This window comes from Echinops telfairi, unplaced genomic scaffold (assembly GCF_000313985.2).
Source record: "Echinops telfairi isolate 266 unplaced genomic scaffold, ASM31398v2 ScPeMD7_1713;HRSCAF=2227, whole genome shotgun sequence".
NCBI lineage: Eukaryota > Metazoa > Chordata > Mammalia > Afrosoricida > Tenrecidae > Echinops > Echinops telfairi.
The window spans coordinates 20,841,977-20,853,764 of NW_022105611.1; the positions used below are offsets into that span (position 1 = coordinate 20,841,977).

At 53.5% G+C, this 11,788-nt stretch overlaps 1 protein-coding gene across 1 annotated transcript in view; it reads right to left on the reverse strand.

The window, feature by feature from the left end:
• Nucleotides 1-4,073, reverse strand: part of ATG16L2 (autophagy related 16 like 2) — a 10,176-nt gene extending 6,103 nt beyond the window's left edge. Inside the window, exons 1-5 of the mRNA XM_045293093.1 lie at nt 3,944-4,073; nt 1,759-1,858; nt 1,111-1,210; nt 262-335; nt 91-109 (exon numbers count right to left, since the gene is read on the reverse strand). Coding sequence (XP_045149028.1) covers nt 91-109; nt 262-335; nt 1,111-1,210; nt 1,759-1,858; nt 3,944-4,070 — 420 coding nt within the window. The 5' untranslated portion in view covers nt 4,071-4,073. The remainder of the gene's footprint in view (nt 1-90; nt 110-261; nt 336-1,110; nt 1,211-1,758; nt 1,859-3,943) is intronic.
• Nucleotides 4,074-11,788: the final 7,715 nt, after the last annotated feature.

An 11,788-nucleotide genomic window follows, 5' to 3' on the forward strand; every position in this document is an offset into this window, starting at 1 on the left:
TCGTCACCAGTCTCGCGGCCAAGATAGACTGACCGAACCGAAGTGGCTAAGCTAAGGCTGCGGTCAAGCCTTCCACCCTCAGAGCCCCGCCGTTCGGCTCTTCCGAGACCTGCCATAGGTGTCTAGGGCGTGTTTGGAAGGGTAGGGAACTCTCTGGGACCCTTCTGGAGACACGTGGGGTCACACCTGCACAGATGTCCCCCACCCCCATGGCCCCGAGCTTCTGGGAGATGAGTGTCTCTCCCACCCACCCTGCCTCACCTGCTTTGCCGCGCCTCCAGTTCCGACTCCAGGGTGCCCAGGGCCGCCCTCCTCTCCACCACCTGGTAAGCCATCTACAGGAGTGGGCCAGGTGGGCACAGACATCTCCGTGGGTTATCCCAAGCCCCCCCAGCCCCTCTCTGGCATATCTGCTACTCCAGCCACCCTAAGAGGTCTCCATCTCCTCCTCTGTGCCCATAAAGGGTGGAAGCTGAACTGGGGGAGCACACGCTTGACCTGGTACTGGCCAATCATCTCTCAGTGCACAGGGGTCATCTTACAGGAGAGACTGGTTTTAGATTCAGCTTCCCAGAATCAAGTGGGCAGGGGTCGAGCAGTGAACAGCAGGCTGGGCTAGAGATGACCGTCTGAAAGAGGCTGTTCCTGAAGCCTGGACTCCGTGCCCAACCTGGGAGCAGGTAGGCAGAGCCTGGGCACTCCAAGAAACTCACGCCCGTACTTAAAGTAGGAAAAGGAGGTTCAGAACAGTGGCACCATGCTCTGGAGATAGGGGGAGCCCCGTTGATCCACCTTTTGCAGTTGTCTATGGAGTATCACCTAAGGGCTAAGCCCTGGGATTCTGGAACCAGGGGTGAGGAATGAGCAGAGGGCCAGGGAGGGGCAAGGGAGGTCTTAGGCCCAGTGCACACCCTTCAGCTGCAGCTGGAGCCTACCAGGGATGGGGCACTCATGCCCCAGAGCCTGGTACACTGCTAGAGCTCACTCCATGATTGCTGCACCCATGGGGGGGGTGTAAACAGCACAGCTCACTTGCTGGCCCCCGTGGACCACATCCCCTCCAAAGACCTGCTTCTTGGGCCCTCCCCATGCTCTCTCTGCCCAGCCTACCTCACCACAGACCAGCTGGAGCCCCTGCTCCTCCTCTTGCCACTTCACTCTCAGAGTGGCTGGTGATGGCACTTGGTCTGAGGCAGGCCCCGACTCCTCCCTGCCAACCAATCAGAGAATGGTGCTCATGGTCCAGGGCCCAAGGTGATGGCATGAAGTCTGAAACAAGAGTTCATCACTTTCTCCAGGGGAAGGGGAGCCGACAAGGGTGGGGGGGTACGGGGGAGTGCAAGTCTCCAGAAGCTAGCTGCTCTGGGGTTCCCTGGCCAAGGACCACCTCAGGAACCATCTGCTCCCAATCTCATGTCCCCACCCAGTCGTGGTTGTCAGCTTCACCCTTTTTTTGGACTAGGGAGCAAGTCCCCTTCAGCAGGCCAGGGGCAGGGAGCAAGACAGCCAGATAAAAGGGAAAAAGAGGCATGGGGACAGGGTGGACAGGGCGAATGCAGAGCTGGACTGAGGTACGCTGGGGAGAAAGAAGGGCAGCTAAGTAACTGGCCTGGCACCTTGGGAGGCTGCCTCCCCCGTCCCTGGGCAGCAGCCAGGGACCCAATGAGGTACCAGGGAGCGAATGAACCCAGCACAGGCCGTGGGGGCAGGGCCTAGACACAGGCAGTCCATTGTAACCACGGACACACATACACTCACCAGGGGCCCTGGTGGGTGATGGGAGTGACATCGTTCGGCTCTGGCTGCAGCTTCTCTGAGAACTGGGCCAGCAGTTCTGCCTTCTCCAGGAGGCGATGGTCTGGGGGCACAGAGAGTGGACCTGGGGCTGAGACAGACCCTTCCTTCCCAGCAAAGCTCTGGCATACAGGGCACCTCTCCCGCTGCTAGCGGGCAGGAACACCAGCTATTGAAGGGCTGGGCCGGCCTGGGGGTGTTGGTGCAATCCCACACAGTCTCAAGACACAGCCTCCTCAAAGCACTAACCCTCAGACCCACCCTGCACCCTCAAATATCAAGACAACCCCTGCTGGAGAAGGAGATGTCTGGGCACTGCCTGCTGGGGATCCTGAGGGCAGGACTGACTGCCCTAGGGCAGGGCTTGGGCCCCTGGGGAGGCCTGAGAGTGAGGAAACAGCTTGGGCTCCACCCACCTGTGATCTTGGGCAATCTACTTCCAGGGGCTCTACCTTTGTGGACTGAAAAGGCATCCTGATATCCAGACTCTGTGAAAGGCTCCCCCCACCCACCCACCTCTAGGCTAGAGTAGAAAATCTTTAGGAATTATCCAGCAGAGCTCTTTAAGTTGGGTAGTTTCGACCACCTAAATGGACATACCCCCTCCACGCCCATCCATGGTCACTTCCTGTTTGCATACCAGTTCTGGGCTAAGGCTAAGGAGGGTAAGCCCAGGCCTGGTTCCTCAGTTTACTAGGCCCCCGGGGCACTACCCTGGCCCTCCAACTGCTCTGAAGAAGGTATTGCTGCCCCAATGTACAGGTGAGAAATCAGGCCGAGGGATATGACCTGCCCATCATGACCACAAAGCCTTCCCCAGACCATGGGAGAGGAGGCTGTGTACTCCTCCCTCAAATTGGATGGTTCCTTTGTCCACCAGAGCAACAAAGGGAGGTTGCCGGGAGGCAAGGGGCTAGCTTCACACCCTGAGCCCAGAGGGCCAGCACTCGGGGAAGTTGTGGAGAGAACTTCCAAGACAAGAGCTTCAAACTCAGTTCCAGGATAGGAAGACGGAGTGGGAAGAAGAGGAGAGGCCAAGCAGCTGCAGAAAAGAAGCCCAATATGCCTTAGGCTGCTAATCACACGGTCAGCGGTTCAAACCCACTGGGAGAAAAATGAAGCTCTCTGCTTCTGTAAAGGTTCACAGCCATGGAAACCCTGTAGCAGGTCACTGTGTGCTGAAATCGCCTTAATACGGCAATGGGTTTGGGGGGTTGACTTTAGTGATCAAGTAGAGTCAGTGGCACTGTGGAAGAAGCATCGGGCTGTGAACCAAAAGATCAGTGATTCAAACCCACCAGCCAGTCCTTGGGAGAAAAATGAGGCTGTCTTCTCCTGTGGAGACTGACAGTCCCAGAAACTTTAGGGAGCAGTTCTACTCTCACCATGAGTTGGAATCAACCTGACCTGACACTTAGCTACAAGATACAATTTCAGGTGAAGTGAAGGTAGCCAGAGGCCCTGAACACAAATGCACACCTGTTTATCCCTCCTGGACTAGTCACACCCCCTCTGACAAGCTGCCCAGGCTCAGCCAACTCCCTCTTTCTTGTACCGCAGGGCACCCTGAGGTCCCTGTCCGGAAGTGCTCCAGAACTTGCACCAGAACCACCTCAGGAGACAGAGCTTCCTCCCTAGAACCGAAGTTTCTCTCATCCTCTTGACCAGCCAACAAGGGGCTCGTCTGGGCAGTCCCACCGGTCTTCCACCGGCTGTGCAGACCAAATGGAGTGGTCAGGCCTGATCCTGGGAGCCAGGGCGGGCAAGCCCCAAACAATGACACAAAACCTACACTTGCTGAATTCATCTAGAAGGTCCAGGATGTGGGGGTTAGGGCCGGGCTGGTCCCAAGGAACCATGGGAGCAAGAACACGGGGAGGGGTCAGCCTGGCAGAGGGGGAGTGGAGGGTGTGTGTACAGAAGGCAGCCGCCAAGCTGAGCCTGGAAAAAGTAAGAACAAGAACTCTGATCCGTTGGGTGGAGAGTGCCAGACAGTGTGAGCCAGTCCAAGCGTATGGAAGTGAGAAGGCGATGGTGTGCTAGGGCCACGACCAGAGGGGTCAAACTGCCCACCCGCGGCCGGAGGTCAGTTCCCCACTCCCCACCCCCACCCGGGGTGATCTTTTAAGCCCCTCTGGGAGGCACTCACAGGCTGGCATCAGCTCCAGGAAGAGTGCCTTTTGCGTGCGATCGCGCTGCCGCAGCTGCAGCACAATGTGGCGTTTCCAGGGCGCGACAGGAGTATCGGGACCGCTAGGGACGCGGGACCCAGCCATGGCCGTTCCCTCCCTCCAGCCCGCACCGCGAGCGCCGCGGGCGGAGGAAGGCGTGGCCGGGATGGGGCGGGTCCTCAGGGGACTCCGTGACGTCAGGGGGCGTGCGGCGACAGGGGAATCCCCGGGTTGGACTAAGCGCGTTCTTAGGCGAGAATTGCGCACGAATGCAGAACCCAGTGGCCGCAAGGTCTGCTCCGGAGAACCACTAACCTGAATATTTACCTAGGTCCAGGCCCTGATTTCGGTCCGGGGTAAGAACCCGGAGCCGGAGCCGAAGAGGCTTCCCCCCACACACCCATTGGTGCGCTCCGAAGGCGGAGCCTCCAGGGCCCGGGTTCCTTAACCCCTCTTGGGCTGGACTGAATTCAACAGTACCAAGCGCTCTCGGACGCCACCTCCGGGCCGGGCTGACACTCTCACGGGAGACACCCAGCCCTCCTCACCCGGACTCTGCAGACACTCAGACCTGGGCGGGCCGCGCTGTGGGAGCGCGGGCTAAGGAGGCACAGAGGGAGGAGGAAGATACCGCGGGGAGGCGGCCCAGCCCTTCCGGAGCTGGCGACAGCAGAACTGGATCCTGAGAGATGAATTAGGGTTTGGGGTTTGGATTGTAGGACGGCACAGATGCTGGGTAGCCCAGAGGTCCAGAGGAAGGTCCAGAGGAAACCCAGCGGAAGAACAAGGGCAGAGCTTCAACGACGTAACTCAGGGTTGAGTTAGTGATTCCTTTTTCGGGGGTACTAGTGTGGGGAACCAGAGTTTAGGGGCTCAGTTGTTCCTGGAAGTTGTAAGTCCCTGAAAGTGCAGCTGATTCATGTACCAAGCTCCTGCCCACTTGTCTGAGGTTGCAGGGAGTGGGTAGCTGGCTGCGCTCCACGTGGGCCGCCTCAGGAGCGGCAGAGACATCTCTTGTGGGTACTGACACCGAATCACTTGTTGCAGGCACCTGTGAGGACACTGTCTCCAGCAGGGCCACTGTCTGAAGCTCTGCAGACACGACCGAGGGATTCACCACCATTCTCAGGCCTATGCTCACCTGAGCACTCCAAGTCCCAGCAGGCCCTGCTCTCAGTGAGTGACTGCAGACTGTCCATCCCCAAGAAAAGAAAGGCACTGGGTGATGCTGGGGATCCACTCAGGCTCTGTGGGGACCAAGCAGAGCTTGGGAAGCAGTAAAGCCCCGTGGAAAATGCAGGGGAGCATACCCTACTGCTCTGAAGCCACAATGAACTGGGCTTCGTCCCTCACGTGTCATTCATGGTCTTGGACGCTCGTTTACACATGCTTTGCATGCAGTTTGAAATACTTCCTAGTCCTTAGTCATTAGTCAGCCTGGCCTGGATCATCTCTCAAGAACATTCCTGCCCCTGTACTAGAGTAGGGCGTCCCTGGGCCCACCTTCCAGATCGCCTTAACTCCTGCATGTCCTCTGTCACCACACCATGTTATCATGATCTCAAGCCAGGCAGAGTCCAACATCTACAGAGGCATGAGCCATTTCCTGGAGATACCTCTCTCTCTCTCTGTACAAACAGCGATAAACTTCACGGGTTTTGTTTCGCTGGAGAAGCCAGTCTAAGACAGAAGTTGTCTAAGACTCAACTGGACTGATCGCTCATTCATATGGCTAACAGGCGACACTGGGTGTTGGCTTGGGGGGTCAATTAGGGCTAACATCCAAAATATCTACCTGTGAGCTACAGATGATTTATGTTTCTCAGAGCACGGTGGCTGATTCTGAGACGCAGCATCCCAAAACAAGCGTTTCAGCAGACCGGAAGGAGAAGCTGCTACTCTCCTAAGGCTGGAGCCCAGAAACCATCACTTCCTCCATACTTTGTTGGTCAAAGCGGTCACAGCCCAGCCCAAATCCCAGGCGAGGAACACAGACCCACTGCTCAACACTCCGGAATCCGAGTCTAGTGACAAAGACTGGATGAGGGGCAGATCCCATTTGAACTGCATTGTCTTGGACCCGCGGGCCGTGCTTCTACCCACTTCCCCCGTGGGTGAGGTCACAACTTCTAGGACAGTTCAGAGATGAAGGCTTGCCATGTGCCCCGGAGGAGGAAAAGTGCTGGAGCAATCCCATGTGCATTCCTCTAGCAGTGTTTACGCACACACGGGCACAAAAACACAAATGGCAGCACTGAGACACTGTCCACAATTTGCTTCTTTACATTATATGGCTTCAATATCTTGGAAATTTTTCTGTGCAAACATCTAGTTCATTCCTTTTAAAGCTACAGAGCAGTGGTTCTCAACCTTCCTAATGCCATGACCCAGTGCATCATGTTGTGGTGAACCCCCCATCATAAAATTATTTTCGTTCCTACTTCATCGCTGTCATTTTGCTACTGTTATCAATCGGGCGACCCCCTGTGAAAGGGTCGATCACTCCCCAAAGGGGTCACGACCCACAGTTAAGAACCACTGCTACAGAGTATTTCATTGTATGGATGTACTGTAATTTAATGAATCAACCCCCTACTGATGAACATTTGGGCTACTTTTATTTGCTCTAAGAATTTGCTCGACTGTTACAATGCACAGCTTTGTACATATATCTTTGCTTACATATATGTTAGTGTATCTGTAGTACAGAGTCCCATAAATGTTACAATTTAGTATCTGTGTAATAGTCATGTCCAATAAGGAAAAAAAAAGTGAAAAAATACACAGGATTAAACCCAAGAAAATGTTACAAGCTGAAAATGAAATGTATAAATTAATTTGAATGCTTTATCATGTATACATGTCATGTATCTTAATGCAATCAATTCTGGAGCCTTAGTGGCACAGTGGGTTAAGTGCTGGGCTGCTAACCCAAAGGTTAGCAGTACAGGTGTAAGACAAAGCGATCTCCTTCCATAATAGTTCACAGTCTCTGCAGCCCTTGGGAGCAGTTTCATTCCGGCCTCTCTAGCTACTATAGTCGGAATTGGGTTTGGGTTTGGTATGTGTAACCAATTAAATTAATTGAAAGATATAAAATAATATCTGGATAAAAATATAGAACACAGTGAGGGTAGAAAGACTAAAAATAAAGTTAAAATTTATACAAATTATAAGTTCAATGTATCTCAATCAAAATCTGAACAAAGGGTTTTTTGTGGAAATTGACAAGTTGGACATGTCATCGTGAGAGACCAGTCCCTGGAGAAGGACGTCATGTTTAGTCCAGTAGAGGGGCAGTGAAAAAGCGGAAGCCTCTCCGTGCGATGGCACCGTGGCTGCCACCATGGGCTCCACATGACAACGACTGTGCGAGGGTGCAGTTGGGGAGGTGGTCTGTGCTGCTGTACAGAGTTGCTGAGTCAGAACCAGCTCCACGGCATCTAACAACAGCCACATAGCCCTGGGGCTCAGGGAGCTGGGTGCACACCAATGGTCATTACATCGTGAACAACACCGGCCAAAAGGAGCAAACAACCCAGGATTCATCACCAGATGAAGGATTTTTAAGAAACAAAGTCACTTAGGGAGCAAGAAAGGAGCAAAGAAAGCAGGGAGTGCATATGATTCTTTTTAGCGGCAGCCTGTCTTGGGGGGAAATATTATTTCCCATCAGTGAAATAGGTAGCTTTATCTGTGTCTGTTATTCCAGCCTGATGAGTAGCAGGGCAGATTTTTACAGCCCAAATTAAAGTTTCCATTTGTGAGGGACAAATGAATCTGCAGACGGAGTAGGGAATTGCAGGTCTGATAGAGACCTGGTGACCCTTCAACACCCCTCCGGCCTGGAGAGGAATTCACTGCTTTGACTCAACTTGCAGCCAAACTTTATAGAGAGAGGCCTAGAAGGTAAACAATAGTACCAGGGAGGAAGATGCATCTAGTGACAATCAGGATCAATACAAGATCAAAGGGGCAGTACTGGTATGGAAGATAAAGTTCCGGTGACAAGAAGAGACTGGGGCAGAAAGAATGGAAACAAGCCCAGGGAATAAGTGGAAGATACAATGCTGGGAATGTAAGGGCAAAGTTTAGAGCACTGGGAAAGGAGGAGGAGTGGAAACAAGCAGGGAGAACGTGGGCGGAACCATGGTACACTTAGGGGATTGTAAGGGAGGAGTTGACACAAAATGTGTATCAATTGTTGAATGTGAAACTCATCATCTGCTCATTAACCTTCACCTAATTCACAACAAAGTTTAAATCTCTATGTGTGTGTATGTATGTAAACCAACCAAAACCAGACTCGCTGACATGGAGTCGCCCCTCTAGGCCAGGGCAGAACTGCCCTTGTGAGTTTCTGAGTCCGAACGCTTTATGGGAGTAGAAAGTCCCATCTTTCTCCTGCAGAGTGGCTGCTGGTTTTGAACTGCTGACTTTGTGGTTTAGCAGCCCGACTCATAACCACTACACCAAAAAAATTTTTTAATAAATAAATAAAAATAATAATAAATAACCATTACACCACCAGGATGTATGTAGGCAGTGGGGGGAAGAAACAAAAATTATGAGTCCCAGAAAACAAGAGGGTGATTGTTGGTGTTGAATGCAGCTAAGAGGTCTAATTTACTGTGCTGTCCAACATGGTAGCGCACGGCTACAGGTAGTTTTAAAAATTCTAATTAATGTAAAAGTCACGAATAAAATGAAAATTAAAACTAAGGTTCTTCCTAGCTTTGACCATGTCATTCATTCAGTACCTGCAGGTGAATGGCTACTTTATTGGGCTATGAACTATATCTATGAACTATTGAACATTTCCATCATAGAACATTCTACTGAATAGCAGTAAGGTGAGACTGAAGAGTGCCCAGTGATGATGACACGTTCGTGAGCTGCGTGGAGTGTAAGAGAAAGCTGTGACAGAGGAGCAGACAGCTATGAGTAGAGTCTCCCTAAAACACTCCCTAGCAAGGCGATCCACTCCTTTGACAGCTTCTTCTTCTTCTTTTTTCATTGACCAAAGTTTATTTTATTTTATTTTAAATACTTTTATTGGTGGCTCCTCCATCTCTCATCACAATCCATACATTCCTCCAGTGGGTCAAGCACATCTGCCGCCATCATCACTTTCAAAGCATTCTCTTCCCACTTGAACCCCTGATATCAGCTCCCCATTTCTTCCCCCTCATGAACCACGGCTTCTTTAAAAAAAAAAAATCATTTTATTGGGAGCTCTTATCACAATGCATACATCTACACATTGTGTCAAACACATCTGTACATATGTTGCCATCAAAATTTCCAAACATTTTCTTTCTACTTGAGCCCTTGGTGTATCAGCTCATTCCTCCCCATCCCCCACCCCCTTTGCCAGCGTCTGTGTAACAACGCACGCACACACACCTCCAGACCTCTCCCAAACTCTATCTCTTAACACACACACACACACACACACACACACACACACACACACCTCCACGACCTCTCCCAAACTCTTATCTCCCAATACACACACACACACACACACACACTCCCAAACTCCATCTCCCAACGTTTCCTCGGCCTCGCTTCTATCCAGACTAGCTCTGGGAACTGGATTTTTCTACAACGGTCTCGCTACATAAACTTCCTCCCCGCGAAACCACAACTCCCACGAGGCAGTGCGTGAGCGGTTCCGCGGGAATTGGCGGAGGTCGCGATTTCGCCTCGGTCGGCGCCAGGGTCAGCCCCGGAGGGTCAGTGGAGACCCCGTCTCAGAGGCTGGGGCCCAGGTGTGGAGGGCAGTTACCCGCCGCCGCTCCGGGGCTGTGAGCTGTCTCATCCTGGGGACCGTAGGAGGCCGCGGTGACAGTGGCCACACACCGCACGGGGGACCGAGCCCTGCCGGAGCAACCTGCGGGCCACCGGGCGGCGCCGGCTGGAGCGCATGCGCAGGCTCGAGGCCTCCGGGCCCCTCACCTGAGACGCCGGTGCAGGCGGAGCGGAGTCGCGGGCCGACGCGTGGGGGCGCCGTGGCGAGCGTAGCGGTAATAAAAAGTCTCCGGCTCTGTCTTGTAGGGTTTGCAAAGCTCAGCCCTCTTCGTTGCGGCTCTATAATTAGATTCTCACAGCAATTCTTTTACAAACGTGGCAACGGATCAGAGAAAGTCACACGGCCAGAACCCTAGTGTGATCGGGCATAAAAAATCTGAGCCAATCAGGATTCCAGCTCTGCTTCTGCCTTGCTGTGTGGCCTTGGGGAAACTGTTCCCTTGGAGATCTAAGCTTTCTCGTTCTCAATGAGAATAGTTTGGTGAGAGGATCAATGGAATTCAAGTGGTGAAAACGAAATTCCCAAGCAGTCGGATAAAAGCCTAAGATTAGAATAGGTAGCCGCACAATTCCTCTAGGGAAGGGCTTGATCTCCCCAGTCTACAACCTGCAAAACTGAGAGATCCAAGGCAGGGACTTGTCCCCCCAGAGGGTTGTATGCCCAACCCTCCTGCCTCTGAATCTGGGGCTTCACTGAATCCCGAGAAGCAGCACCTTTGTTGGATGTGGGCTTAAACAGATTGTTCCCTGAGGAGTCCATGTTGCCAACCCAATCCCACCCGGGCCTGATGGAGGAGGTCCCTGCTCTAGTGAGATGACTCCAGAGGCAGGAAGCTGGGAAGGTCTGCAGAAGCCTGGAGAGAAAGAAGAGTGTTCCCGGAGCTGTACACACCCTGCTTCTTGGGCCGGTGTGGTTCAGGTACGGGGCAGGGCCCCCTCAGGTGGGGCAGATGAGGGGCAGGGCAAAGCGGACAGCTCCAAAATAGGAAGGGGTGGGAGGGCCCTGGGCTCTGTTCCTGGGCAGACTTGGGACCAGCAGTAGCTGGAGGGGCTGCTGGGGTGGGCCCGGGGGATCAGGGGAGGACGTGGTATAGACTGATTCGAGGCAGGAGTATCTCCCCCTGTAAGGTGGGGCAGCAAAATGACACCACGGGCACCCCATGCCGCCCCAGGACTGTGCCACTGCCCACCAGGGAACTGAAATGTCCCCTGCTCCTTTTAGGGGTAGAGTGAGGCTGTCTGCAGCTGTGTCTCCCTGGAGGTCTAGTAGAGACCTCTGGGGCAAGTGGGGGGAGAGCTGGGGGACCCTGAGGTCTGAGGTTTGGTTGTCGATATGCCCGCTCCAGGCAGGTGTGTGTAGAAGTGGAAATCTGCCGTGCTCCTCCTGCCTCTTGAGAGTTTTCTCCAAGGCTTTCACTTGTCATCGCCAGTTTTCAGGGGCACTTACCTTAAGGACACTCCGGCAAGTTGAGGTAGAGCTGGCATAGGTGGGGGGTATTTCCACTGCATGCCAGTGTGTGCACACCTCCGTCACGCATGGATGGAGGGCCTGAGTGCAGTCCCCTGTGAGGAGCTGCCCTGGCAGACCAGCGAGCCAGGAGGGCAGTCAGGGCCGGCTCTTACTCAGGTCTCCCAGAGCCTTCCCCACTGGGACTTTGGGCAAGTCACCACCACTCTCTGAGCCTCTAATTCATTGTATATCACGAGGTAGCGAGCCATACTCCTCCAGGCTGTGGAGTTTCAACTATGAATTCAATTAGCAGAGCCCCGGTAGTGGCAGAAGTGCGCCAGGCGCAAATGTTAAGTGCTCAGTGACCCTGCCACAGGTTGCACCAGCAGCAGATGGCTTCTGGCTTTCTCCCGGAGCCAGGCAGGATGGCACTGCAGCAGGCCCAGGGCTGCCTACATCAGCGGCCTGGCTGCCTGTGTTCCTGGAAATTGAGCTGGGATGGAAGTGGGGGGCACCCTGCCAGGAAAGAGCGCCTCAAGTCTTACATCTCTGTGTGCAC